Source organism: Lissotriton helveticus, chromosome 2_1 (genome assembly GCF_964261635.1).
Source record: "Lissotriton helveticus chromosome 2_1, aLisHel1.1, whole genome shotgun sequence".
In the NCBI taxonomy this organism is placed as follows: Eukaryota; Metazoa; Chordata; class Amphibia; order Caudata; family Salamandridae; genus Lissotriton; species Lissotriton helveticus.
In genome coordinates this window covers 1,526,571,110-1,526,594,639 of record NC_136059.1, presented here as the reverse complement: position 1 = coordinate 1,526,594,639, position 23,530 = coordinate 1,526,571,110, and the positions used below count along the sequence as shown (strand labels likewise).

At 47.7% G+C, this 23,530-nt stretch overlaps 1 protein-coding gene across 2 annotated transcripts in view; it reads right to left on the bottom strand.

Annotated features, from left to right (window-relative positions):
- Nucleotides 1–2,190: 2,190 nt before the first annotated feature.
- LOC144818764 (zinc finger protein 713-like) overlaps nucleotides 2,191–23,530 on the bottom strand; it is a 137,605-nt gene continuing 116,265 nt past the window's right edge. The window contains exons 7-8 of one of the 2 annotated variants that reach the window (XM_078676492.1): nucleotides 18,240–18,350; nucleotides 2,191–6,466 (exon numbers count right to left, since the gene is read on the bottom strand). In XM_078676492.1, the coding sequence (XP_078532618.1) occupies nucleotides 5,724–6,466; nucleotides 18,240–18,350 (854 nt within the window). In that variant the 3' untranslated portion in view covers nucleotides 2,191–5,723. The remainder of the gene's footprint in view (nucleotides 6,467–18,239; nucleotides 18,351–23,530) is intronic. The other variant, XM_078676493.1, reaches the window with a different exon arrangement.

Below are 23,530 nucleotides of genomic sequence, written 5' to 3'. Positions count from 1 at the left end.
AGATTGGAAATTGGACATGGACTCAGGGGATGCAGATAAAGAAAAAATGAGCTGGAGGTCATCCACATAGTTGTAGACGGAGACCTCTAGTTGTTGGAGGGCAAAAATGAGGGGGGCAATGTACAAATTAAATAAAAGAGGGGAAAGGGAGGAACCCTGGGGGACCCCGCATTGGACTGCGCGGAAGTTCGCCGAAAAGTCACCCAGGCGCACTGCCTGGGTGCGGTCTCTCAGGAAGGAGGACAGCCAGACCAATGCTGAACCTCCAATCCCCGCCGCCCTGATACGGGAAAGTAAGATGGTATGGTCGACCGTGTCAAAGGCGGCGGATAGGTCGAGGAGGACCAGGGCCTGGGAATGATTAGTGTCCATACCCGCTCTGAGGTTGTCAAGGACCGATAGCACTACGGACTCCGTGGAGTGTGCGGGGCGGAAACCAGCCTGACGGGGGGCTAGTACCCTATTCTCCCCAAACAAAGGTGCTGAGTGCTCTGGTCACATGGCGCTCCAGCACCTTCGCCAAAAAGGGCAAAAGTGAAATGGGGCGATAGTTGACAAGAACTGAGGGGTCAGCACCAGGTTTTTTGAGAATGGGCAGGATGACGGCCGATTTGAGGGGTGGAATCACAGTGCCCTGTAGCAGAGAAGTATTAAGGAAAGTAAGAGGGGGGAGCACACAGGATGAGTAGATCTGTTTCAAGATGTGTGCAGGACAAGGGTCTATAGGGGAACCTGATTTAACCAAAGACAAAAGGGAGAGAAAAGATTGTTCTGTAAGAGGGGGGATAGAGTCAAGGCGTGCTGTGACTGACGGACACTGGGGGTCAATAAAGGAGGAGGGGGGGGGGGATATTTGCTTTAATGTTAGTGATTTTGTCTAGAAAAAAGGAGTTAAGAGAATCACATAAGTGCTGGGAAGGAGAGGGTTTGAGGGTAGCCCGATCAGAGTAGGCGAGATCATGCACGATGGAGAAAATTTCTCTTGGCTGATTTTCGGCCGTAAGAATTTTTGAGGCGAAATACGCATTCTTGGCTGTCAAGATCGATTTTTTTAGGTTTGGGCAGTAGTCTCGCCTCCAGCTCTGTTCCGCACGGCGGACGTTACGTTTTTGAGCCTTCAGTTCCTCATTAAACCAACGGTTAGCGTCGTTGGTACGCCTGGATGAGACCCGCCTTAAGGGAGCAACCGAGTCGCAGCCTGATCGAAGCCATGAATTGATGGATTCAGCTTGCGCAGAAGACGACAGCCCGTGAAGATCCGGGCTGGATGCGGAAAGTGTGGCAGACAGTGAGGCCACATCCACATGGTTCCAGGAGCGTGCCCAGATGTTTTTGGGAACAGAGGACTTGGGGGCCGGGCTGAGAAGTAGGGAAAATGAAATTAAGAAGTGGTCGGACCAGGTGCAATAACCAGAGAAGTAACTGAACAATTGAGGGACCAGATCTGGTCAAGGATGTGGCCTTGAGTATGGGTGGGGGAGTGAACGAGGGGGACGAAGTTGAGGGAGCAGAGGGTCTCCGAAAACTCTTTCGATGTTGAGCATTCAGCCGGGTCAGAGGGCCGGAAGTTAAAATCACTTAGCACCAAGATGGAAGAGTTGTTAACTGCTAGGGTGGCCACCAGATCCTGGAAGCTAGGGAGAAAGAGTTGAGACGGAGAGGGGGGGCGGTACATTAAAAGACAGGTGAGCGGGGTACTAAAGGAGAGTGAACGAGCAACTAAAAAGTCTGAAGAGCCGATGGAGGAAAAAACTAGAGGTTGGAAGGCGATTTCTTTACGGGCGATCAGAGCGACGCCACCACCCGATTTGCCAGGGGGTCGGTCGGCTCGTAAGGCATAATAAGAGGCAGGGAGCGCGGCTAATAGCCAGGGGAGGGAGTTGTCTCAAAACCAAGTCTCTGTGAGGAATAAGAGATCAGGTTTGTAAAGGTCCAATAAGGTGAACAGTTTGTGGCAGTGCTTAACTGCTGACCTGGTGTTGAGGTAATAGGCGGATAAAGTAGTGGGGGGGAGGGCAAGCAGACAGGTCAGGAGAAGGACAGATAGTGGGGGGAGAAGATGAGGGAGAGTGGTGGGGGGAAAAGTGCGGGGCAGTCAGTCCTAGCCTGTCGATTCGTGCAATCACAGTATCGTCCAGAGGCCACTGGCCTTGGAGTTTCACCAGCTGCCCGGAGGAATACTGTATTGAGTGGGCATAGTGGAGGGCCCCTGGCCCCGGTCGGACGAGGACGGGCGCAGACGGTCTTACCTGTGGCGCGCCTTCGGCGCGCAAACGTCGCGCCACTGCGCACGTCCGCTGCGCGTCCGGAAAACGCACATGTTTTATGGATATGTGGGTAGGGCGACGGCCGGGGGGCGTGGCCTCCGGGCGTGACGGGATGGCGGCAGGGAGTGTGTGGCTTAAGGCGACGTGGCAGCGGTAAATCGGCTGCACGAACACCAAGAGGAGCGAGGAGGGTAAGTGATAAGCCAAGTAAGAGCGAGTGATTTTTAAAATAGCAATCAGGATAGAAACAGGTTTAAAAAGTAGGTTAAAAGCAACACCAGCTCCCGGCTTCCGCCTCAGGAGCACAATACAGTACAGTGAGGCGCTAGCATTCAGCGTCTGCTTTGTAGAGATCGGCGGGGGGCGTGGCCTCCGGGCGTGCCGAGTAAGAGCGAGCGATTTGTTTAAAATAGCAATCAGGATACAAATAGGTTAAAAGTTGGGTTAAAAGCAACACCAGCTCCCGGCTTCCGCCTCAGGAGCACAATACAGTACAGTGAGGCGCTAGCATTCAGCGTCTGCCTTGTAGAGATCAGCGGGGGCGTGGCCTCCGAAGGGGGCGTGGCCTCCGGGTGTGCCGAGTAAGAGCGAGCGATTTGTTTAAAATAGCAATCAGGATACAAATAGGTTAAAAGATAGGTTAAAAACAACACCAGCTCCCGGCTTCCGCCTCAGGAGCACAATACATTACCTATATTCTCTGTGAAGTTAACTTCTTTTGTTCATTTAAATTAAAATGTCATTAATAATAGTGTACAGATCAATTCATCTATACATGGATTCATATGTGTATGTTCACGTGGAGCTATTCCAATTGAAACAAACTTGTTAAGCTTAGGCAAAGTAGGCCTGTAAGGACTCGACACAATCTTGTCCAAAATGGATGCTACATCCTGTTTATTCTCTGTATATAATTCTGCCTGACACTAAGAGATGTGGATTTGTTTATTTTTTAATTACACTGTTCTCGAAAAGGCCTAATTTAACAGTTTCCCAAGGACCTTCCTCTTGCATGTGGCATTACATTCATTCACAATGGTTCGCAGTTGTTTATGTAACTAGATTGTTCTGACGTCTTTGAATATTAGGTCAGAAGGGCTGAATCAATATTCATGTAGTGGGTTAGTGCTAGGGTGTTAGGATTATATGATAATGCTGTAATTTGATTAGTTGAAAATGTAGTTCTTTGCTTATGCCATGACAATTTTGCTGTTTTAATGTTTTATAATGGAGAAATTAGCTGTATAAACCTTGAATTTGGTGGTGAGCCAGAGAACTTTGCTTTCTACTAAAGATGCAGACCAATTCCTTATGGATTTTGCTGCACATCTGAGACTTAGTCAATATCTGATTTCACCTGTTATTCTGCATTGTTCCCATTACTTGACAGCCTTCAGGAAATGACCTATGTAACCAACTAAGCAGACTATATCATATTAAATACCATAAAGCGATGATTTGCAGAGCTGGTCAAAGCTAACCGCATACTGAAAACCATAAAACTGCACATCTGTCTCTTACACTTGGAAACACTTGCCACACAGGATCAGAACAAAAAAAAATCCTTCCAACCACACCCCACATTGTGTAGCATGCTACTCATGAAGAAAAGTGCTTCAGGACCCCACGTAAGGGTAGTAAGCGTAAGTGCTGCAATACAATACAATACAATTATGCATTTGATGAAACTATTGCTGCGTCTGTACTAGCTATTTCTGTATTGTACCTTTTGAGTTTTGCAATAAACCTTCTTGCTTTTTCTCTATTCTGCTCTAGAACTCAATCTTTCAGTCAGCCCTGTCCTTACTGACTGTATTTTGAAATGCTGTTTTGAGCCTTGTCTCATGATTCGAGGTTAACACCATCCCTGATCCACCCAACATCTGGGTGCCCACTGAGATGCAGATTTTCTAGGGGTACAGCACAGCGTCTAGTCTGTTAATTTAATTTATACATCCCACAGGCCAATAAACGAGTGCATGCTGTCTTTTTGGTTTTACTAAAACATACGAGAGACTTGTGTTTTTTTCCTTGTCCAAAGGAGCTAGCTCAGTTGCAAACTGATCAAGTTATTTGGAGAATAGCAGGCCTGCTACCATCAAATCTGGGGTCATGTTTTTGGCAGATAATGGATATCTTAGAGGTTTTGAGAAATGCATACATTTTAAGGAGGTGGACTGTAAAGGCAGTACAGTGGTAGATATACAGTTTCAGCATTTTGAGTAAGACCCTGGCTTCAGTGGGGAAGAGCATAGGGCTGAGAAGCTGAGCCTATTTGTATTCTTGACCATGAGCCTAACTGTCACGCTGTAGCTCGTCAACTTAAAAGATACCGACGAAATTTGATCTTTCAACTGTGAGGATTTGAGAAAAATGCAAGGGTTCCAGACACAATTACGGTGGACCGATTCAGAAAATAGTTGCGTAATAACACATCATTGAATTGGATTAACATGGCTAATTCTTATGTTTACTGTTGACACAAGGTTTTGGCTTTTGTCAAGATTAGTGATTAAACAATGATTTGTTTTGCCTACAATGTTTATGATGAACGTGTAGCTCTTTAATAATGTGCTTGGATTTGCTTAGCACATGTTCTGTTGTGTCATTACTAAAGTCTGTTGACTAAGGTGTACCTATTGTTTTTATTATCGCAAAGATGCAGTTAAAGTTGTAGTCACATGAAACTGTAAGGACCAGCTTTATGCTCTCAACTAAAGTTGGCCAATTTACTCCAATGATTTAGAGGTGAAATGGATATATAAAAATAATGTAAGAGCAGCTAGGTGAATACTAATATCTGACGGAGGCTAAGGGACATAAGTGGATCTAGTGGTTAGGACATCTTTTGCAAAGGATGCTTGGCAGTCTGTGGGGAGTGACTGAAAACATACTTCTCTCCCCTTTGAAACAATTACCTTGTAGAAAAGAAGATTTCAAGTCTAATGTGTGAAATGCCATCAAAATATTGAGAGGCCAAGAGGATCGTCTTCCTTTTTTAAGGCTATTAGAATACACTTAGTTATACGCAAAAAGATTCTGCATCCCTCAGGCTTGAAATCTGGCCGCCTGTTCCAGAATGCATGTTCAAAACCTATTTGACTCCTAGTGCACCTTTCGCTGGGTGCTTGCTGCCTTTTTAAATATTCTGTTAAGGTTAATGTTGTCAAAAAGTGTAATAGTTTCTGCATAAAAGACCTAAAGGAGCCCTGTTCCTGAGTTAGAGCATGATGTGATAATGTTCTGCAGCACCCCATTCTAACAATTAGTTTGCACATCTAAATCTCCCATCCATTCTGTCCCCAAATCAGTTTACAGTTTTACATGCATACAATGACAGGAAGGATACTCGGTTCTGTCTCAGAGCCCATTTAGAGCTGATTATTCATTGCAAATATTAGGCCTGCTTACTTTCACTTTTAGTTGTTCAGTTTACAGAACTAAACAGGTGTGGAATCAGTTTTGTTGCAGCGCTGGCCTTAGCTCTCTTGTGTGTATTTGCTGGTGCCTCTTTAGGTTAGATGAGTTAATGAATCGCCTTTCACACAGATTACAAGCATAGGGTTTCTCACCTGTGTGCAATCGCTTATGTTTCACAAGATGTTGTACCTGTCTGAAGTTCTTACCACAGTGATTACATGTATATGGTTTCTCTCCAGTATGCACTCGCTGATGTATCAACAATGACTGCGTTTTTCGGAAATTCTTTCCACACAACATACATGTGTAAGGTTTCTCCACAATATCTTTTGCCTCATCTTTTGAAACGTTTGTTGGTAGGTCAAAACTCTTCTGACACTCGCTGCACACGGTCGGGTGTGCTTGCTCGTTATTCTTACAATGTGCAGTATCCTTTGCTGACTGGGTGAAACAATTTCCACAATGACTGCAAATATACATTTTCAATAAAGTGTCCACCTGCTGATATGCACTTATTGTTGTTGATTCTGAGAAGCTTTTCCCACATTCATTCCTTGCATATGGTCTCTGGTCCCTGTCAATCTCCTTAGGTTTAATAGTACTTAACCTCTGGGTGCTGCCGTAGTCAGGGTATGCATTTAAGGTTTCTACTGGTTTGACTGGGTGATGTTTAACATCTAAGTTGTTGATGAAGTTCTTCCCAAAGTCCCTGCTTGTGGAAGCTCTCTCCAAGCTGTTCGCTTGTGGTTGTTCAGTGGCGTTTACTGATGTATTGAGACCTTAGGAACAGAAAATACATCAATAATGGTTACAATACACATATGCGCGCGGAGAGGGAGAGAGAAAGAGAAGGAGAGAAAGAGAAGGAGAGAAAGAGAAGGAGAAGGAGAGAAAGAGAAGGAGAGAAAGAGAAGGAGAGAAAGAGAAGGAGAGAAAGAGAAGGAGAGAAAGAAGGAGAGAAAGAGAACCAGAAACAGACGTATCTACCAGACCAACAAAATATCATAAAAGTACAAGTAAAAGCAAGTCCATTTGAACAAAGAAACATTGCTGCAGAGACATGAGCCCCATGGTCTATCCAAAGCTTTCTCTGACTGTATTTCACTGTTCTTTTCGCAAACCTCAATCAAACACACTTTTTTGTTACCAAAGATGATGCCTTATTTCTATAACGGACAATTTTACTCCGGACTCAAACACACAAAACAGGATAGGATGAATACTTGCATACTGTCCAACCACTGGCAAGGTGGCGCTCGAACCCATCATTTTTGGCTTACTGTGCACCCCTAGATTAGACTCAGTTGTATGCAAATCAGCCTTGGTCCTGTTCCAATATGAACAGTCCAGCCCAAACTGCCTTGCCAGGTCCGTTCTGAACCGAAACATCAGCAACCCAAGACCAGTTTAGGCCTATTTAGCCATTGTTCCCATGCTCACTGTGCCACTGGAACCAAGCTGCACACTAACTGAAGAGGGCAAACATGGCAGGTTGATTGTGTTCCAGTTCAGCAAGGACTGGCAGTTCTGGATGGACTGTTACTTTAGGAGCAGGGCCTAGACTTATTTACATATGGTTGGGTCTATTCTTATGTGGCATATTGAGCAAAACAACAATGGGTTGGAATGCTACTCCTAGAGGCTGCCAGTGGTTAAACTATTTGCAAGCATTGCTCCCATCACTATTTATGTGATAACTATACAGGAGCTTACAGGTCATAAAATTGATCAGGGACTAACAACCTCATCAGCATGACTTTGAATTTTACATCATTGGCATGTCTGTTTTAACAGATATGTCTAAGATGTGTCACTGTCCTTGCTGTCTGTCAAATACTTACCTGATGGCACACGTCATCCACTCTTAGGGAGACGGGGAGAGTGAAAAGTTCACCACAGAGTGATGTGTGCTTGGTGTGCCATCTATCCAGGGGATGTGTTTTGTAACTGGGTTAATAACGGACTCACTGGAATGAACTCTGCTCTGTTCTGTTGTGTCCTGGAATAAAGTAAGAGAGAGACAGTCCAATGGGAAGATTCAGCAGGCCTTTCAGGATCAGCTAAGCCAAGACCCCTGTTCCCTAGGCTTCCAGAAAGGGACGGTTAGGCTAATTAAGTCTTAGTAATGAGAAAATATTGAGAAGTAGAAGACTGCTTGCAGACAGAGAAGCACATTGGTGCCTTTAAAAATGCCCCCTGATCTTGAAGAGTTATAGTTTGGAACAGTTCCAAGGCCGATTTCGGTATATAGCTTCAGACTTCAAGATACCCCTTAATCAAGGGCTTGCAATATGATGCTGCTGGTTTGAACTGCTTTGCTGTGAAATTTCTATTAGTCAAAAATGGACAGAATGTTTAGATTGCACCTACCTACACAGGGCCCTACAGCTTACTATTTTACTTTTTTTTTTCTTTTTTTTTGTTGTTCCTCATCTCCACCATGGCTTAATCTGTCAGAGCAATGGACAGGGAAGAATGGCATGTGGGAGGTTGACATGCTGTCACAGTCAAAGACTGGTAGGGGTATAATCGATGTACGGGTCCGTCAAAACCCTACAGCATTGTCGTTCTCCCATCCAATCCTTACCCCTTGTGTACTGTTTGACAGATAATTACCATTAACCAGTTTCCACCATTGCTGTTACCACCAATTCGCCTAATAAGAGGGCGAAGATGTTATAGCAAAAAGAATGTATCATGGCTTCGTAATCATTGGAACTGGGGAAAAAAAACCAGCACAAGCTATTGGGATCAATCGAGTTTCTGCCAAAAAGCACTTTTGTCTGATTTTCCAGCCCTGGAAAGATCCATTTTTGATATTTGTAACATGGAGGAATACCAGTCATGTAACGACGGAGGAGAAGCCTCTTTCCACCGCTTACAGATTTCTCGTCGGGCCACCAACATAGAGTAGAACAAAAGGTTGTTAGTTAGGCTTCGCTTTTGGTCCACTACTCCAAATATTACTAGCCGGAGATCTATGATCACTGTGGAGCCTATTGAAGAGGTTAGTTTATTGCCTATTGAATGCCAATAAGATGTTAAATGTGGGCAATCATAAAACATGTGTGCGACCGAGGCCGCCACTTGGCCGCACCGGGCACATGCCACCGGATCACCCGTTGAAATTTAGACAATCTCTGAGGGGAGTAGTAAGCCCTGTGAAGGGTATATAGGTGGTTTCAACGAAGCCAAGCAGGTTTAACTATATCCCAGAGAACATTACAGGAGGCTAGCCATAGTTCATGTAAATTAATAGAAGGCAACAAGGAGCCCCACAGCTGGTCTGGAAGATGGAATTCCCCATCGATCTCCTCTAAAATTAGGTTGTAGAAAAAGGAAACCTCCTTGGGTGCAGGTGTTTTATCAAGTAAAGAAGATTCCAATTGACTACTTCCTCCAAGGGGCAATTGAGGGCGACGGGGAGCCCCAGTTGTTTGTGCTTGTGCCCAACTTGAGATTTGTAAAAATTTTAATCTGGAAAAATTAGGGCCCACCTTACTCACTAGATGTTCCCAGAAAAGCATGTCCCCTCCCAAAAACAGGTCTCCCCATGTGTAGATTCCAGCATCTTTTAATGGACTTATCAGTACATCGTTGGCCCAACCAGGAGGAGCAGGGAGATCCCATATAGGAGATCTATTTGAGTAGTATCCTATTTTAGTAGTGACTCTGAGATTATACCAAGTTCTTGCTAGGCCCTGCAGCACCTTCAGTTTGATCTTCTTGAAAAACTTGGGGTCTCCAAACTTAAAAAGAAACCCCAACTGCCCTAGACCTTCACACTGTAGTAATGTTGTAAACATCCACCCGATGTCTCGATCTACTGGAGTTTTAAATAGCATTCGGGCGTGTGTCATCTGAAAGGCCCAAGCATAGATCTGGAGGTCTGGACCAGCCAAACCGCCCTTCTCCCTGCGACGCCTTAATTTCCTCCAAGCTATTCTTGCACTTTTGTTCTTCCAGACAAATGAAGAGATATCACTCTGCATCTTCGCAATTAGTGACGTTTCAAAATATAATGGTATACTATTAAAAATAAAAGTCAGCTTAGGTAAAATTGACATTTTAACTAAATTTGAACGACCCAGGAGCGTTAATGGGAGATGTCCCCAGGAGCCTATTAATTTCCTACACTCTTTAGCCAATAGGGTAAAGTTAGTAGAGGCGATCAAGTTGATGTCCTTAACGATTCTTATACCTAGATACCTCATGTTACCACAAAGTTGCACAGGAAGCCCAGTTCCTACACTGTTCCACACCATAACCTCGGTCTTGGTGGCATTTACTTCGTACCCAGAGATGTTACCAAATTGTCGTGCTAAATTTATGACTGTCGGAAACGCAGTGCTGATATCTGAAGTCATAATCATGATATCATCAGCATACAGGGACACCTTTTTTCCCCCAATCTCTATATCTGAAAGGTATGATGTTATTATCCTCCCAAATTTTTTGAGCAAATGGCTCAATATAGAGATCGAAAAGCAGGGGTGATAGCGGGCAACCCTGTCGTGTGCCCCTTGTGATGGTAAATGATTCCAACAATCCGCCATTAACCAAGACCGAAGCAGATGGATTATGGTATAACAGTTCCACCGCTCTGCGGAAAGCCCGACCCACGCCGAATTTTTCCAAGGCCCCCGACAGGTACCGCCAGTTGACCCTGTCGAAAGCCTTGGGGGCGTCCAGCGTGAGAATAGCCAAGGGTAACGAGGAGCTAGTTGCCATATCGATCACTCCTATCAAGTCGTAAGTCAATTCAAAGAGCTGGCGACCTTTACCAAAGCCCTTTTGGTTGGAATTTAGGACTGAGGGAGCAACCTACCCCAACCTCTTAGCCAAGAGTGACGTGAAGATCTTATAGTCAGCTTTAAGTATTGAAATAGGGCGGTAAGAGCCGCTGTCGGTGGAAACCTTGCCTGGTTTCAGGATGAGTGTAATCGATGCTTTACTCCACGATGTGGGTGGTAAATCACCCTCCAACAAAACTTGATTAAATAATACAGCAAGAAAAGGAGCAATGTCAGCGGCAAGATGTTTATATATCTCGGCGGGCAAGCCATCTGGCCCCGCCGCCTTGCCGGTTATGTATAGCAGTTGCTACCTCTTCTACAGTTATTGCCTGATCTAAAAAGGCACTTTGTTCTGAGGAAATTGTTGGAAGTGAAATATCACTCAGCCACTTCTTTACATTTTCAGAGGAGATGTTATTATCCTCCTGGTAGATAGTCTGAAAGAAGTCTTTAAAGGCTGATCTTATTTCTAAGTCCGAAGATACTATACCGGTACCAGTTATTATAGACCCTATATTACGGGTCTGATCAGTTCAAGACTTCCAGGCTAATAGTTTTCCCGCCCCTTCTCCAAATTCAAAATGGGCTAATTTACTAGCTTCCCACTTTTGCAAAATGCGCTGGTTAAGTACTGAAGCTAGTTGCCCTTTAAGCTTCAGCAACTCCTCCTGTTTAACCAGTATAACAGAATCGGGAGCATTGTTAGGACTTTCTAATTCAGTTTGGACTGTCAATAGGTTAGCCTCTATCGATGCTACTTCTTGGGCATACGGTCTCCTTCGGAACGTGGTTTTGTTCTTAATAACCCCTCTCAGAGAACATTTAAAAGCGTCCCATACTGTGGCAGAGCTCGCAGAACCAATGTTAACTTAAAAAAATTCTTGCGCTTCTGCTCTAATATACTCCAAGTCATCTGGAGATGTAAGGAGTGACCTATCAATAGGCCATGACCATATCGGGGGTTTGAATCAGAACTTCAAGATCTAAAAGTACCGCCGAATGATCAGACAGATGAGATGGTAAGTAAGTAACACTTAGCTGAATTAAGCAAAACGCTACTTACTAGGAAGGAATCGATCCTGGATCTATGACGATATTTGTAGTTTCGGAAAGAAAAAACAGTTTTCTGTCCCGACCTTACTCTCCAAATGTCAATAATTCCGTATTGAGACATAGCTTTAAGTAAAAACTCTCTGGATTTAGACAGAATAAGTTGCCGACTAGAAGTGGTCTTGTCCAACAGGGGATCAAGCACGATATTAAAATCTCCCGCTATTATAATTGGTTCTGGCAAATGTAGAAGCTCTGAGAATAATAAGGCCAAGGTAGAGGGGTCATCTCGGTTAGGCCCATAGTACCCAACTATCGTGAGGTGTGAGCCACCTATCACGACGGTCGCGATAGCCCACCTACCTGAGGGATCAACCTTCTGCTCTAAGAGTCTAGTAGTAATTGTTTTTTTAAAAAGGATGGTAACCCCTCTAGTATTAACTGCTTGAGAAGTGATATATCTATCCATCTGTTTTTATTTACCAAATCAAGCACTTCAGCCTCAACCAGATGTGTCTCCTGAAGTATAATGACCTGCGCATCGAAATCCCGTATATATTGTAAAATCGTGTTAGATCTGGGTTTGGTGCGCAGGCCATTAACATTCCAGGAGAGAATCTTAATAGTACTCATGGCTAATATACCTAGTGAGGCTAAACCCTACTAACTTACACCCCTTGGTATATCTCCGAGATACGAAGTCTGTCCATTTTTTACAAATAAAATTATCAACAGCCAATTTAGAGATGAGAAACTTTTTATACTTATTTACCCTGACCCTCACCCACGTGAAACCCGCCCACCCTCCCCTGAGGAACCCTTGTTTGACCAACCGGAACACGTCCGGTTTGTAGTACCCCTAACCCATTCTAAGCTCCCATGAAGCATTATTAACTATGGTGTTGAGGACTAACTATATCTGCCAAAAGTTTTAGCCTATTATGGCTACACTCGAAATCACAAGTATGTTTCTCAGGGTATAAAATGCTCAGATTTGTGATTTTTCATAACTTTTTAATAATAGTGATTTACATTAAATAGTAGCTCTTCAGGAGTTTTAGTAGTTTGTGTTTAATCCCTTTTTTTATATCTTTATATGTCCCCCCCCCCCTTCTCCCTTTTCTCTTTTAAAAAATTTTTTTTTTCCTTTTCCTCTCCTTCCTCTTCCCTCTTATTTATTCTTTTTTCTTCACTTACTTTTTTTTCCCCCCAAAGACCTGGGAAAAGGTCAAAAATCAAACATGAGGTTGTAATGTATATTTATAAAGACTATGTGCAGAAATGTTTCACTCTAAACCTGACCCACCCTCAACTCTTGGAAGTGCCAATATTCATCAATAGCTCATCTGCAGCTTGAACTGTTCGGACGTTGAACATTTTGTTATTGAACATAATCTTCAATGCTGCAGGAAAACTCAGCTGTACAGATGTGCCCAGGTTCCTAAAGGCCTCCATTCTCCTGCCCAGTTCCCACTGCCTATCCAGTGTTGCCCTTGGGAGATCTGATCTTATTTGAAAAGTGAAATCCCCTCCAGTTAGGGATTTTTGTTTAAGGGCTAAGTTGAGAATGTGATCCTTCAGTAGGAAAGTATGAAAGTTGACCAATATCTTCCGGGGCTTCGTCCACTGCAGAATTTGCCTGAAGGGGTCCCTATGGATCCGCTGAATGTCTACATTCAGTTCCTCCTCTGTGTGCGTTAGGTTGAGAGATTTTTTTAAGGAGTTGGATGATATATGACTTAATGTCAGCTCCTTCATTTCCTTCAGGTACATTAAGAATGAGGATATTACAACGCCTCGCGTTGTTTTCCAAGACCTCCATTCTATCAGCCAGAGCGGTGTTCTCTCTTTTGAGTTTTGCTATATCCTCCTTAGCGTTTTCCAATTCTAGAGACATTACGGCTGTTGTTTCTTCCAACACCCCAGTTCTTGAAAAAAGCCCGTCTATTTTGCTGTCCAACGACTCACAGTATGTCCTGATCTCTCTCTGGATTTTTGATGACTCCTCAAACCCCCGTTTAATGTCAGCTGATAGATTAGAAAACATGGTAAAAACTGAGGAGAGTGAGGGATCTGGTGGTGTATCAATAGCACTGGCTGGTAATCCAACAGGTATATCAGAGCTAGGGAGGGCTGCGAGCCATTTGTAGCGGAGTATTCTGGTTTACATTTAAAAGGGACTCGAGTTGTCCTTTCCCTAACTACTGGCTCGAGGCATGTATCCACCTCCAGACCCTTACGCTCACCAGAGGAGCTACAGACTTCTGCTTCAGCGTTGCTGATTGGTACCGCCGATGTTGTGACAGGCTTGTTAAGAATTAAAGAACTGCTAAGACTGTTGCTATTCCTAGTGCACTGCTCTACTGCTGCTTCTCAAAACAGGATAGTTGAATTCACATCTGTCGAAATAGCACCAGTGGAAAAACATCCCTTCTCCCCAGGTTGACCTTCACTGCGTGCCTCCTCTTCCATATTTTGAGAGCTAGGATCTGAAGAAGCCACACAACCAGATGTAGCTATACTAGAAGCTATACCTGGAGATACACAAACTACGGGGGGACTGCTCTGCGCTAGATTCAAAACCTGAGGAATGGCCTTGAAATAAGATCGCAGTGAAGGCGTGATCTTAGAGCCTGAATCTAGAACTGGTTTTACTGACTTAGATTTCTTTGCTCGTTTGGGTTTGGCCTCTGAGGAGAGGTAAGAAGAGGTTTTAGATGGCGTTTTACTAGTGCAATTACTGTCGTTGGCAATATTTGACTTAATTGATTCAGGTCTCACAGCAATAGTATCCTGGTCCTCCCCCCAACCTCCTGCCTGGTTTCCAGGGCTGAGGACCCACACCCTTCCCCTTTCTCACAATTGATCTTTCCTCTCACTTTGCGAGGTAAGTTTTGATATTTAATGGCCCTTTTCCCTCTGCGGCCCTTGTTAATAGTCGCTGAACTCAGACTTGGGGGAAACTCAAATTGGTTTGAATTGTGGCTTCTAAGGGCCAAAGAATATGGGTTTTTAACCAAGCTACTATCCCTCTGCTTTGCACTAGAACCTGCACCCGGGTTCAGCCCCTCTTCAAACCCCTCTTCAAGTATCTGACCCGGTACCTTCAGAGATTTAGTGTCGACTGACTTTCCCACTCCTTGTCTCCCCTTCACCATGTTTGCTGCTAGCTCTGATAGGTCGAATTCTACCACTGCTGTTGTTGCCGAAGTGGACGCCAGAGTAGATGCCGCTGTAACCGCAGTGTCTTCTAATGCGGTTACGCCCCCCTTCCTGGCTGCACTCTCCGAGCGAAAGTCTCTGCGAAGGGAGCGCAGTTGCCTCCCACGACGGAGCTCCAGGGCGGCTCGGTGCCACTTCCACCGCACCACCGGTGTCCGTGCCTGTGACTGAGGTGATAGCTGACCCACAAGCGAACTGCACTGGAGAACTCCAGCGGACGCCGACACAGCCTGGAACACGCCCCTCCAAACACACATGGAGAGCGATGAGAGACCGGGTCAACGGTCGGAGCAAAACTCTTCGTACGAGAGAAAACAGGTTCTTCCTTTTACTTATCTATACATTTGGTTTCGGTTTTTTTAAAAACATAAGCAGCTAATAGCTCATCTTAACGCTACTAGAGCTTCTAATATCCAAAAGAAAAGCCCTCATTTTGCCGAAACTGCAAACGCTCCGCTAGAGCCTAGAGCGGAGTACCGCGGCAGCTAGCCTACTGCCGCCATGTTCCCCCCAGCTTACTATTTTACGTAAGTCTCATGCGACATGAGTCTGCAAGCTTCTGTTGCAGTTTATGGGCAAACATCAGGAACATTCTCTTCATTTCAGCATCTGCGTGGTACATGCTGCAATATTTATGTGACAACAAGGTGATGGATGGAATGCTTCAATTAATCTCAGCCACTGGCAATCGCTCGGGCCGCATTTCCATCCATCGTTTTTTGCCCAACGTGCCACCGCAATGTGGAACCAGCCATATGCAAATAAGTCATGTCCCTTCTCCAAAGGGAACAGTCCAGCCTGAACTGCCAATGTAAGGGTTGACGGCTGGCACGCAACAATGACTGTGATTGAATGAGGTCAGAATGCTTCAGTAGGAGCTGAAAAGTATAAGTTCCGTCACATCACCTGAAGAGCGCATCCAAGGGAGTGAGAATGACTACACCACCTGAGAGGATCCACTCTAGGTACCGATTCTCATGGAAGTAGGGATAGTACCCTTGGTAATCCAAATGCTGGACAAGCATGTGCACACACTTCCCAAGGTCATCATCCACCCTAGTCATCATTGCTGCAAATGGTAGGCACTAGAGGTGAGATGTTTCTGGGAATCCAATCTCTGGATTTCTATGTGGCAGAAAGTGGGCAATGCAGAGCTTGGGCTACGACCCACTGGACTTAGTACACAGTAAGGCCCCAAGACTGTGTTCAGATAGTGCATGTCTTGAACAGGGAGTCACCTAGGCGACTGTTTTGCTGGGCGTCATTGGAATGGCAGATGAGAAGGAGGGTAGTGCAATCAGAGGAGGAGACTTGGTCCCAATCTGCAGTAGAATGTCATGCACACAGCACAAGATACTGATCGCACGCCACCAATAAGTAGCTCCGACCCACCTCCTGGACACTAGGCTAGATGCCAACACTCTATAAACACGCTGAAGATATATCCGCCCACCCCTACCTCACAACCCCCATACCTGGGAGCAATAACATGCGCCCGTCGACACATATGAACACACTCCCTGCCTATTCAACTTTTAGACTCTCCCCAGAATAATGCTCTTCTCTTCTTTTCCCTTTTGTTGTTATTGACCCTTTTCATTATTAATTTACATCTTTGTTCCCCCTCCCAGTTGACCAAGTTAGTGGTGTCCCGACGAGCTCTTAGGGGGGCACGATAGTTAAACTGTTTGAAGACCACCGAGTCGAGCATATTAAGTTTGTTACTTAACTGGTTAGCAATACTCACAACTAACTTTGAGGGGCCATCCCACATAACGGGTCTTCTAGACTTGATCAGTGGACAGCGGGACTGTCACATACACAGGACGCTGGGTCTTAATTGGCACGCTCATGTGCAATGAGCCAGGTTTGTAACCGATCCAGGCAACAGCCTACCTTTTGACACCCCACTGGGCATACACTTGCCGCACACGATGGGCCATGGATTTGCGACATGTACCGACAATTCAGTTCCTAGGCACCATCTACCTTTCAGCTGATGACCCACTGCTCTATGGAGATGGGAAACACTCCTCGGTATACTGTACAGTGAGGAACTGTTATCTGGCTTATGCATTCTTGTTCCCCTTAACACATTAATGGTTGTGATACGAAAAAAGTGAAATGTATAATACTACTGCTGTGCATGATCATTGCTGTGATTCGAAAGGATGACTATTTATCCTCCTCAATGTATTGCTTTGTATTGTGACTATAAGTTGAAATCTTAATAAAAAATATTCAAACAAAAAAGACTGTGTTCAGATAGTAAACCTAGGTATGCCTGTAAAATAATGGTGATGCTACAAACAGACACAGAGGGTTATATGAGAGTGTGAAAAGGATTCCTGTGAGTTGAAGTGTTATATTTTGTGTGACCCAACTATACGGATAGCTAGGTGTCTCGCTGTAAGCAGGCTTCTTTCAATTCCCTTAGTGCCACCAAGATATCTATTGAGTGGTCCCAGTTACAGCAGTTGCTCAATTAATGTACTGAATAAAGGTGCGAACTTGGCGCTCCCGCTGCATTGTGCAGTTCTTCATTTGTCATAACTAGGCCCTTGAATCGAAGTGCAGAGAATACATTGGTTAACACTGAACTGACAAAGATAGTTTTCTGTCCTTCCCCAACTGCTAGAACATAGATAGGCGCCAACTCCTGTCCATGTTAGTGGCAATGACAAATAAGTCATAGAGTAGATGGGTGCCAGCAAGGAGCAATTTATCTTCTGAAAATGTAACTTTTAAGCTAGTAATGGAAATCAGAAAAGGGAGTGATAGAGAAATATACTGTAGGGGTACATCTCACCTATGGTTTGATACCAACTACCCATAAACTGATTACCAGTAGACTTTGTTGAACATTCCAGTAGTATGAAGTCATCAGAAGACAACACACGCAAAGCATTCTTTTTGTAGAGTACACGCTAACAGAATGCTCTTTAATAAATACATATTTGGAGACTAACAAAGTGTTTGTGAAATGTGCTGGATAAAGTGTCTGGAAATCTAACTTTTCAACACAGCAAGACACAATGCCCAGTAAAGTAAATAAAACACCACTTTGGAAGGGTGAAGAAAGCTTCAATCTGATGTTCAATAAACATTTCTATTGAGATTGCCAACAAGGATGTTGAATACTACTACTCCAATGGTCGCTTGAACACAGTGCCAATCTGGTCATGGGAATTGATAACGGTTTTCAAACAGACCTATGGATCGACTCACAGCAGCAATCAAGATACTTTACATAATCTTCTGACAAAAGATTGGGCCATGTACTCAATAATGTGCAAGTACAGTTAGTGTATTTCTATGTTTTTGTTTGAATGATAAGTTTCCACTATATAAATGTAAATTAATGAATGAGGCTATTAACCGCTGGCGATTTACAGGTTTCAAGCTAGTGCAAGCTTTACACTAAATCCTTCTGAAAAAAGACAGCATTTTGATATCTCCTTCCAGCTGTGCAGCCCTTACTCACCCTTAGAAAACGTTGTGCTTTCTCCCTCTTCGGAGTCTTGATAGTCCATGAAAAGAGTATCACTTTCTTGTTTAATTCTAAACTTTATAACTGGTGGGATCATTTCCTCTACTGTAATGGAAGAAAAATCCAACAATTCAGCATTAAAAAAGAAACAAACCAAACTTAATAAATGTATTTTGTGCTACATACCACACAAAATAGACAAAGGTTAGGGCTCACACGGCATCATATTATCAAGAGTTCTTATTATGAAACAGCAGATTCTAAGCCAGAGGTGTCTCTACAGGCACCTAGAGGGTCAGATTCATGCAAGAATTTCAGGATATCGGTGCAGAATACATTTTCATACAAATCTTTTACATGAAACATTTACATAGTCCATCTTTTTCTGATATTATGGCATGGTGCATACAGACCGCTGAGCCTTTCAGGCGAGGTCACCCCCACTCCGCTGCTCCTGCCCGCTGCTCTGCTGCCTCGCCGCCGCCTCGTGGGACTTTCCCCCCTGCTGCCTCGCTGCTGACCCCAGTGCCGCCTCTGTGTGCCCCCCGTGTCAGCCTTTGACACCTGTGCCGCCTCTGTGTCTCTCCGTGTGTCCAGCCTTTGCCTCCTGTGCTGCCCTACCTCTGTGTTGCCTTGTCGTCTGCCTTCCTGCCTTGCCGCCACTACCCCCTGCTCCCCCCCTCTGCTCTCCTACCTTGGGTGCCGCTCCCTGCCACCGAGCCGCCCCAGCCCCCCTTGCCGCCACAGACCTCCTTCTACCCCGCCCCCCCCTGTCCATTGGCCGCCCGCTCCCGCCACCCAGCTGACCCGCCCTCCCGGCTCCTTCTTAAGGCGACCGAGCGTAGGGACAAGGAGTGACCGCTGAGCCTTTCAGGCGAGGTCACCCCCACTCCGCTGCTCCTGCCCGCTGCTCTGCTGCCTCGCCTCGCTGCCGCCTCGTGGGACTTTCCCCCTGCTGCCTCGCTGCTGACCCCAGTGCCACCTCTGTGTGCCCCCCGTGTCAGCCTTTGACACCTGTGCCGCCTCTGTGTCTCTCCGTGTGTCCATCCTTTGCCTCCTGTGCTGCCCTACCTCTGTGTTGCCTTGTCGTCTGCCTTCCTGCCTTGCCGCCACTACCCCCTGCTCCCCCCCTCTGCTCTCCTACCTTGGGTGCCGCTCCCTGCCACCGAGCCGCCCCAGCCCCCCTTCCCGCCACAGACCTCCTTCTACCCCGCCCCCCCCCTGTCCATTGGCCGCCCCGCTCCCGCCACCCAGCTGACCCGCCCTACCGGCTCCTTCTTAAGGGGACCGAGCGTAGGGACAAGGAGTGACCGCTGAGCCTTTCAGGCGAGGTCACCCCCACTCCGCTGCTCCTGCCCGCTGCTCTGCTGCCTCGCCTCGCTGCCGCCTCGTGGGACTTGCCCCCCTGCTGCCTCGCTGCTGACCCCAGTGCCGCCTCTGTGTGCCCCCGTGTCAGCCTTTGACACCTGTGCCGCCTCTGTGTCTCTCCGTGTGTCCAGCCTTTGCCTCCTGTGCTGCCCTACCTCTGTGTTGCCTTGTCGTCTGCCTTCCTGCCTTGCCGCCACTACCCCCTGCTCCCCCCCTCTGCTCTCCTACCTTGGGTGCCGCTCCCTGCCACCGAGCCGCCCCAGCCCCCCTTCCCGCCACAGACCTTATTCTACCCCGCCCCCCCCCCCCGTCCCTTGGCCGCCCCGCTCCCGCCACCCAGCTGACCCGCCCTCCCGGCTCCTTCTTATGACGCCCCCAGAGCGACCGCGTAGCGGACGCGCGCAGCGGGAGCACCGATTGAGCGCCGAAGGTGCGCCAAAGGTAAGCCCGTCTGCGCCCGTCCGCGCCTGGACCGCGCCCAGTGCCAGGACGCCTGGCCCCCACCGACGGAAGCCGACCCGACGGACCTACGACGCCACCGAACTCAACGCACTCAACACCGGCCGAACCCCGGGTTGCTACCGAGCCACACCGAGACGCACCCACGGACCCTTCAGCTGCCACTCCTGCAAGTTCACCTGCAACTGGACTCACGCCACACCAGCACCCACCAAGCCGAACTCCAGCAGCACCCACCTGAAGTGCATCCTGCTCAACACCCGCTCCATCCACAGACATGCCGTCGAACTCTGGAACCTGCTCGACAACACAGCCCCAGACGTCGCCTTCCTCACGGAAACCTGGATGAACGCCTCCCCAGCGCCCGACATCGCCATCCCGGACGGATACAAGATCATCCGGAGGGACCACGTCAACCAGACAGGAGGAGGCATCCCCATCATCCACAGGAACACCATCCGCATCACGACCGCCACCGACGATACCCTCGCACCCGCCGAACACCTGCACTTCCAGATTCACGCCAACCCCAAGACCACCCTCAGAGGCACCCTCATCTACAGACCCCCGGGACCACGCGCACAATTCAGCGAAGACATCGCCGACTTCATCAGCCCGCACGCCCTCCCCTCCGCCGACTACATCCTCCTCGGGGACCTCAACTTCCACCTGGAGAACAACAACGACACCAACACCACCACCCTGCTGGACAACCTCGCCAACCTCGGACTCAAGCAACTGGTGACCACCCCCACCCACTACGCCGGACACACACTCGACCCAGTCTTCTCCTCCAGCAAGGACATCGCCTTCAGCCACGCCACCGGACTCCACTGGACAGATCACAGCTGCGTCCACTTCAGCTTCAGAAGGACCACGTTCCACCATCACCAGCAACAGGTTCCCCGCAGAAGCTGGAACAAGATCACTGCAGACCAGCTCGCTACTTCCTTGAGCACAAACCCTCCTACCAGCACAACGAACCCCAGCCAAGCGGCCACCAACCTCACGAAATGGATCAGCGACTGCGCACACGACCTCGCCCCTCTGAAGACCCCGCCGAGCCGACCCGGCAGCAAGAAAGCACCATGGTTTAACGACGAACTCAAGAGCTCCAAGAAGAACTGCAGAGCACTCGAGAAAACCTGGCGCAGAGACCCAACACCGGACAACATGACTGACCTCAAGCTCGCCACCCGAAAACACCACCAACTGATCCACACCACCAAGAAAACCGCATTCAAGGAACGACTGGACAACAACGCACACAACAGCAAGGAACTCTTCAACATCGTGAAAGAGCTCTCCAACCCCAACGCCGGAAACAACGTCATCACCCCTTCGCAAGACCTCTGCAACTCCCTCGCCTCCTACTTCCACAACAAGATCGCGGACATACACAACAGCTTCAGCACTCAACCGACGCATGCCACGACCGAACAACCGCCCCCCACAACCACCCTCCGCGCCTGGACCCCGATCAGCACCGAAGACACCGTCCACACGATGAACTCCATCCACTCCGGATCTCCGACAGACTCCTGCCCTCACCACGTCTTCAACAAGGCCGACGCTGTCATCGCACCCCACCTGCGGGACATCATCAACACCTCCTTCGACACCGCAACCTTCCCGGAGAGCTGGAAGCACGCCGAACTCAGCGCCCTACTTAAGAAGCCATCAGCCGACCCCATCGACCTCAAGAACTACCGCCCCATCTCGCTGGTCCCATTTCCGGCAAAAGTCATCGAGAAGACCGTCAACAAGCAACTGGCCGCCTTCCTCGAGACGAACGGCTCCCTCGACCTCTCGCAGTCTGGCTTCCGGGCCAACCACAGCACCGAGACCGCCCTGATCGCAGCTACCGATGACATCCGAGCCCTGCTCGACAACGGAGAAACAGCGGCCCTCATCCTCCTGGACCTATCCGCAGCCTTCGACACTGTCTGCCACCGTACCCTAGTACAGCGCCTCAGCAACGCCGGAATCCAGGAGAAGGCACTGGAGTGGATCATCTCCTTCCTCGCCGGAAGGACACAGAGAGTCCGCCTCCCCCCGTTCAGATCGGAGGCCACCGAAGTCATCTGCGGCGTCCCTCAAGGCTCCTCGCTCAGCCCAACACTCTTCAACGTCTACATGAGCCCCCTCGCAACCATCGCACGCCAGCACAACCTCAACATCATCTCCTACGCCGACGACACCCAGCTGATCCTCTCCCTCACCAACGACCCCGCCACCGCCAGAGCCAACCTACACGAAGGGATGCCAGACGTTGCCAAGTGGATGATGAACAGCCGCCTGAAACTGAACTCGGACAAGACGGGACGACTCCTGGTGGCCCCCCGCCCTGGGCAGCGCACCCAAACCCACAGACCACGCACGCAACCTGGGCTTCATCCTGGACTCCTCCCTCTCCATGACCAGACAAGTCAACGCCGTCTCCTCGTCGTGCTTCAACATCCTGCGCATGCTACGTAAGATCTTCCGATGGATCCCCACCGAGACCAGGAAGACGGTCACCAGCCGTCTGGACTACGGCAACTCCCTCTACGCCGGAACCACCGCCAAACTCCAGAAGAGACTCCAGCGGATCCAGAACACCTCAGCACGACTCATCCTGGACATCCCCCGCCGCAGCCACATCTCCGGGCACCTGAGAGACCTGCACTGGCTCCCGGTCAACAAAAGAATCACCTTCCGGCTCCTCACCCACGCACACAAAGCCCTACACAACCAAGGCCCAGGATACCTCAACAGCCGCCTCAACTTCTACGTTCCCAAACGCCAGCTTTGATCGACCAACCACGCCCTCGCCGCCGTCCCCCGCATCCGAAGAGCCACCACAGGAGGAAGGTCCTTCTCCTACCTGGCCGCCAAGACGTGGAACTCCCTTCCGACCCACCTCCGCCTGACACAGGACCACCTCGCCTTCAGGAACCAGCTCAAGACCTGGCTGTTCGAGCAGTAGCAGACCCCCCCCCCCCCAGCGCCTTGAGACCCTCCGGGTGAGTAGTGCGCTATATAAATGCTGTGATTGATTGATTGATTGACCCTGGGCACTCTTGAACTAACAGAAGTTCTGCCAACTCTGTGAATGATCAGTTAATGCCAGTGACTAAGCCAGATCAACGTTTCCTACAACAGCATCAGGAAATCCTGAAACCAAAAGGATGGCATGAACACTGTTCAATTCTCTCTACAAAGCTTCATTATAAAATGTAGAAGCTGTAGCGTGTCACTATCAGTGGCACCAGACAACTAAATAAACGTTCCAGTAGAATTTATACTTCTGGCAGTTGTAAGCATCAGCGGGCTACACCACCAGGAACTTAAAGTCAATGGATTATGTTCCACCATGCAAACAGTGGCCACCCTTTTCCTATTGCAGAATGCTTTCTATATCTGCCCTTAGAATAAATGACCTCATGAAACAGAAAAAAGTTCATCACAATATCCTC